Here is a 5,000-nt window from a genome sequence, read left to right as displayed (position 1 = left end):
AGAACCCCACCACCACCTGGTTCACCACCACAAACCACCTGGGACCAGAGCCCTAGGCACCACCACCACCCCCTGGTTCCTGGTGTCACGGTTCCTGGTTTCCTGTCCTTGGGTTTCCTGGTTTCCTGGGGCTCCCTGGTTTCCTTCCGGTTCCTCATTTCTGTCCTACCTACCACCACCTGGTTTCTGTGTGCCCTGACCACTGTCCGGAGCTCGATATTCCCAACCCACTACTCCATTTCTGCACTCCGTCTCCCTCCCACCCTCCCTCTCCAGCGCCACCCTCCTCCTCCTCCCTCCTCCTCCTCCTCTCTCCTCCTCGCCTCCTCTCGCTCCCTCTGCTGCCGACGCTCCTCCACCTGTGCCTCGATCGCTTGCTGGGGAAGGAGACAGGAGACATGGTAAAATATTCGGGAACTGGCTCACCTCCTCCCTACTGCTCCAGCAGTTTGATCCTCCTCCTCCTCCTCCTCCTCATCCTACCTGCTGCTCCTGCTGTTTGAGCCTCCTCCTCTCTCTCTCTTCTATCTGGGCGGGGTCCAGCAGGGCGGTCATGGTCCTCAGATAGCTGGACGAAACACAGCAGAACAAAGAACACTAAACATTAACTCATACACAAAAGACGACAAAAATGTCCCCTAATACTGTATCTGAAGTCTCTTTTATATAGACCTTAGTGGTCCTCTAATACTGTATCTGAAGTATCTTTTATATAGACCTTAGTGGTCCCCTAATACTGTATCTGAAGTCTCTTTTATATAGACCTTAGTGGTCCCCTAATACTGTATCTGAAGTCTCTTTTATATAGGCCTTAGTGGTCCCCTAATACTGTATCTGAAGTCTCTTTTATATAGGCCTTAGTGGTCCCCTAATACTGTATCTGAAGTCTCTTTTATATAGACCTTAGTGGTCCTCTAATACTGTATCTGAAGTCTCTTTTATATAGGCCTTAGTGGTCCCCTAATACTGTATCTAGGTCTCTTTTTATATAGACCTTAGTGGTCCCCTAATACTGTATCTGGAGTCTCTTTTATATAGACCTTAGTGGTCCCCTAATACTTTATCTGAAGTCTCTTTTATATAGACCTTAGTGGTCCCCTAATACTGTATCTGAAGTCTCTTTTATATAGACCTTAGTGGTCCCCTAATACTGTATCGGAAGTCTCTTTTATATAGACCTTAGTGGTCCCCTAATACTGTATCTGAAGTCTCTTTTATATAGACCTTAGTGGTCCCCTAATACTGTATCTGAAGTCTCTTTTATATAGACCTTAGTGGTCCTCTAATACTGTATCTGAAGTCTCTTTTATATAGACCTTAGTGGTCCTCTAATACTGTATCTGGAGTCTCTTTTATAGCGTACTAGTGGTCCCCTAATACTGTATCTGAAGTCTCTTTTATATAGGCCTTAGTGGTCCCCTAGTACTGTATCTGAAGTCTCTTTTATATAGACCTTAGTGGTCCCCTAATACTGTATCTGAGAGTTCTCTTTTATATGGACCTTAGTGGTCCCCTAATACTGTATCTGAAGTCTCTTTTATATGGACCTTAGTGGTCCCCTAATACTGTATCTGAAGTCTCTTTTATATAGACCTTAGTGGTCTCTAATACTGTATCTGAAGTCTCTTTTATATAGACCTTAGTGGTCCTCCTAATACTGTATCTGAAGTCTCTTTTATATAGACCTTAGTGGTCCCCTAATACTGTATCTGAAGTCTCTTTTATATAGACCTTAGTGGTCCCCTAATACTGTATCTGAAGTATCTTTTTATATAGACCTTAGTGGTCCCCTAATACTGTATCTCAAGTCTCTTTTATATAGACCTTAGTGGTCCCCTAATACTGTATCTAAAGTCTCTTTTATATAGACCTTAGTGGTCCCCTCTATACTGTATCTCAAGTCTCTTTTATATAGACCTTAGTGGTCCCCTAATACTGTATCTGCAAGTCTCTTTTATATAGATCTTGAGTGGTCCCCCTAATACTGTATCGGAAGTCTCTTTAATATAGACCTTAGTGGTCCCCTAATACTGTATCTCAAGGTCTCTTTTATATAGACCTTAGTGGTCCCCTAATACTGTATCTGAGAGTCTCTTTTATATAGACCTTAGTGGTCCCCTAATACTGTATCTGAAGTCTCTTTTATATAGACCTTAGTGGTCCCCTAATACTGTATCTGAAGTCTCTTTTATATAGACCTTAGTGGTCCCCTAATACTGGATCTGAAGTCTCTTTTATATAGACCTTAGTGGTCCCTAATACTGTATCTGAAGTCTCTTTTATATAGGCCTTAGTGGTCCCCTAATACTGTATCTGAAGTCTCTTTTATATAGGCCTTAGTGGTCCCCTAATACTGTATCTGAAGTCTCTTTTATATAGGCCTTAGTGGTCCCCTAATACTGTATCTGGTGGTTTCAACTCAAATGTCATCGACAGGAAATTATATTTGACTTTACAGCCACATTTCCATAAACTGTAGCTCCTGCCCTCTCCTCTTTCAGTCCTCCCTCCTACCTGGTTCTGGTTGGGTATCCAGTGGCCGTATCTATGCTGGCTCCGCCTACACTCTCTGCTCCACAGCTGCTGGTGGCCTCCCAGACCAGGGACAGGCTGGACGAGGGCTCCCAGTCCCCTCGCTCAGAGCCATGGGACAGGGCTGGAGGAGGAGCTGACGGAGCTGGAGGTGGAGCTGGAGTCTGGACAGGAGGCCGTCTCTGCAGCGAGTCAAAGTGGGAAGCCCAGAGCTCGTGGTCCTCTTTCTGCAGACACGTTCCAAAAAATAAAGCAATGAACACGAAACACAGTGAAACATTAAAGGGATACTCCACCGTTTGTTGAAATAGGGCTTATCATGGTCTCCTCTAGATGTAGATAGGTGGGGTCTCCTCTAGCTGTAGATAGGTGAGGTCTCCTCTAGCTGTAGATAGGTGAGGTCTCCTCTAGCTGTAAATATGGGGGTCTCCTAGCTGTAGATAGGTGGGGTCTCCCTCTAGCTGTAGATAGGTGGGTCTCCTCTAGCTGTAGATAGGTGGGGTCTCCTCTAGCTGTATATAGGTGGGGTCTCCTCTAGCTGTAGAAGGTGAGGTCTCCTCTAGCTGTAGATGGGGGTCTCCCCTAGCTGTAGATAGGTGGGGTCTCCTCTAGCTGTAGATAGGTGGGGTCTCCTCTAGCTGTATATAGGTGGGGTCTCCTCTAGCTGTAGATAGGTGGGGTCTCCTCTAGCTGTAGATAGGTGGGGTCTCCTCTAGATGTAGATAGGTGAGGTCTCCTTCTAGCTGTGGATAGGTGGTCTCCCTCTAGCTGTAGATAGGTGGGGTCTCCTCTAGATGTAGATAGGTGAGGTCTCCCTTAGCTGTAGATAGGTGGTGAGGTCTCCTCTAGCTGTAGATAGGTGAGGTCTCCTCTAGCTGTAGATAGGTGGGGCTCTCTCTAGCTGTAGATAGGTGAGGTCTCCTCTAGCTTGTAGATAAGGGGGTCTCCTCTAGCTGTAGATAGGTGGGGTCTCCTCTAGCTGTAAAATAGGTGAGGTCTCCCTCTAGCTGTAGATAGGTGAGGTCTCCTCTGTAGATGGGGTGGGGTTCCTCTAGCTGTAGAATAGGTGGGGTCTCCTCTAGCTGTAGATAGGTGGGGTCTCCCTCTAGCTGTGGATGGGTGAGGTCTCCTCTAGCTGTAGATAGGTGGGGTCTCCTCTAGCTGTAGATGGGTGGGGTCTCCTCTAGCTGTAGATAGGGAGGTCCTCTAGCTGTGATAGGTGGGGTCTCCCTAGCTGTAGAAGGTGGGGTCTCCTAGCGTAGAAGGTGGGGTCTCCTGCTAGCTGTAGAAGGTGGGGTCTCCTCTAGCTGTAGATAGGTGGGGGTCTCCTCTAGCTGTAGATAGGTGAGGTCTCCCTAGATGTGGATAGGTGGGGTCTCCCTCTAGCTGTAGATAGGTGGGGTCTCCTCTAGCTGTAGATAGGTGTGGGGTCTCCTCTAGCTGTAGATAGGTGGGGTCTCCTCTAGCTGTAGATAGGTGGGGTCTCCTCTAGCTGTAGATAGGTGGGGTCTCCTCTAGCTGTAGATAGGTGAGGTCTCCTCTAGCTGTAGATAGGTGAGGTCTCCTCTAGCTGTAGATAGGTGAGGTCTCCTCAGCCAGGGGAGACCGTGATAAGAACTATTTCAACAAACGGTGGAGTATCCCTTTAACATGTCTCTACTGGTCCTGGCACTGGTCTCTACTGTGTCTCTACTGTACCTGGCTCTGGTCTCTACTGGTCCTGGCACTGGTCTCTACTGTGTCTCTACTGTACCCGTCTCTGGTCTCTACTTGCGGTCTTTCTGTGCGTACTCTACCTGCCGCTCTACTGTGTCTCTGTGGCTACCGGTGCTCTGGGTTCACTGTATGTCTCCTACTGTGGCCTGGCTCTGGTTCTCTATTGTGCTCTACTGTGCCTGCAATGGAGTTTCTACTGTGCCTGCTCTGTCCTACTGCTGTTGTCTCTGCTGTGTCTCTACTGTACCGGCCCCCCTCTGTACCTGCTGTCTGTTACTGCTGCCTTCGCTACTACCCGGTGCTCTGGTTCTGTGCTCTATGCCTGCTCTGGTCTCTACTGTACCTGGCTCTGGTCTCTACTGTGTCTCTACTGTACCTGGCTCTGGTCTCTACTGTACCTGGCTCTGGTCTCTACTGTGTCTCTACTGTACCTGGCTCTGGTCTCTACTGTGTCTCTACTGTACCTGTCTCTGGTCTCTACTGTACCTGGCTCTGGTCTCTACTGTGTCTCTACTGTACCTGGCTCTGGTCTCTACTGTGTCTCTACTGTACCTGGCTCTGGTCTCTACTGTGTCTCTACTGTGCGCACTGTGTTTTTCTCCTGTGTCTTGCTCTGGTCTCTACTGTGTCTCTACTGTACCTGGCTCTGGTCTCTACTGTGTCGGTGTACCTGGCTCTGGTCTCTACTGTGTCTCTACTGTACCTGAGCCCCTGGTCTCTACTGTGCCTGCCAGCAATGCGTGAAAAGCACC

The 5,000-nt window shown here is 48.1% G+C and overlaps 1 protein-coding gene across 1 annotated transcript in view; it reads right to left on the bottom strand.

Annotated features, from left to right (window-relative positions):
- The window catches only part of ccdc66 (coiled-coil domain containing 66), a gene marked incomplete at its 5' end in the record, with an annotated part of 16,733 nt that extends 13,974 nt beyond the window's left edge, over positions 1 to 2,759 (bottom strand). The window contains 3 exon segments of the mRNA XM_039799022.1: positions 264 to 377; positions 484 to 568; positions 2,515 to 2,759. Coding sequence (XP_039654956.1) covers positions 264 to 377; positions 484 to 568; positions 2,515 to 2,759 — 444 coding nt within the window.
- Positions 2,760 to 5,000: the final 2,241 nt, after the last annotated feature.

The sequence above is a fragment of the Perca fluviatilis genome, chromosome 4, assembly GCF_010015445.1.
Source record: "Perca fluviatilis chromosome 4, GENO_Pfluv_1.0, whole genome shotgun sequence".
Classification (NCBI taxonomy): domain Eukaryota; kingdom Metazoa; phylum Chordata; class Actinopteri; order Perciformes; family Percidae; genus Perca; species Perca fluviatilis.
This window is presented reverse-complemented; position numbering and strand designations above follow the sequence as displayed.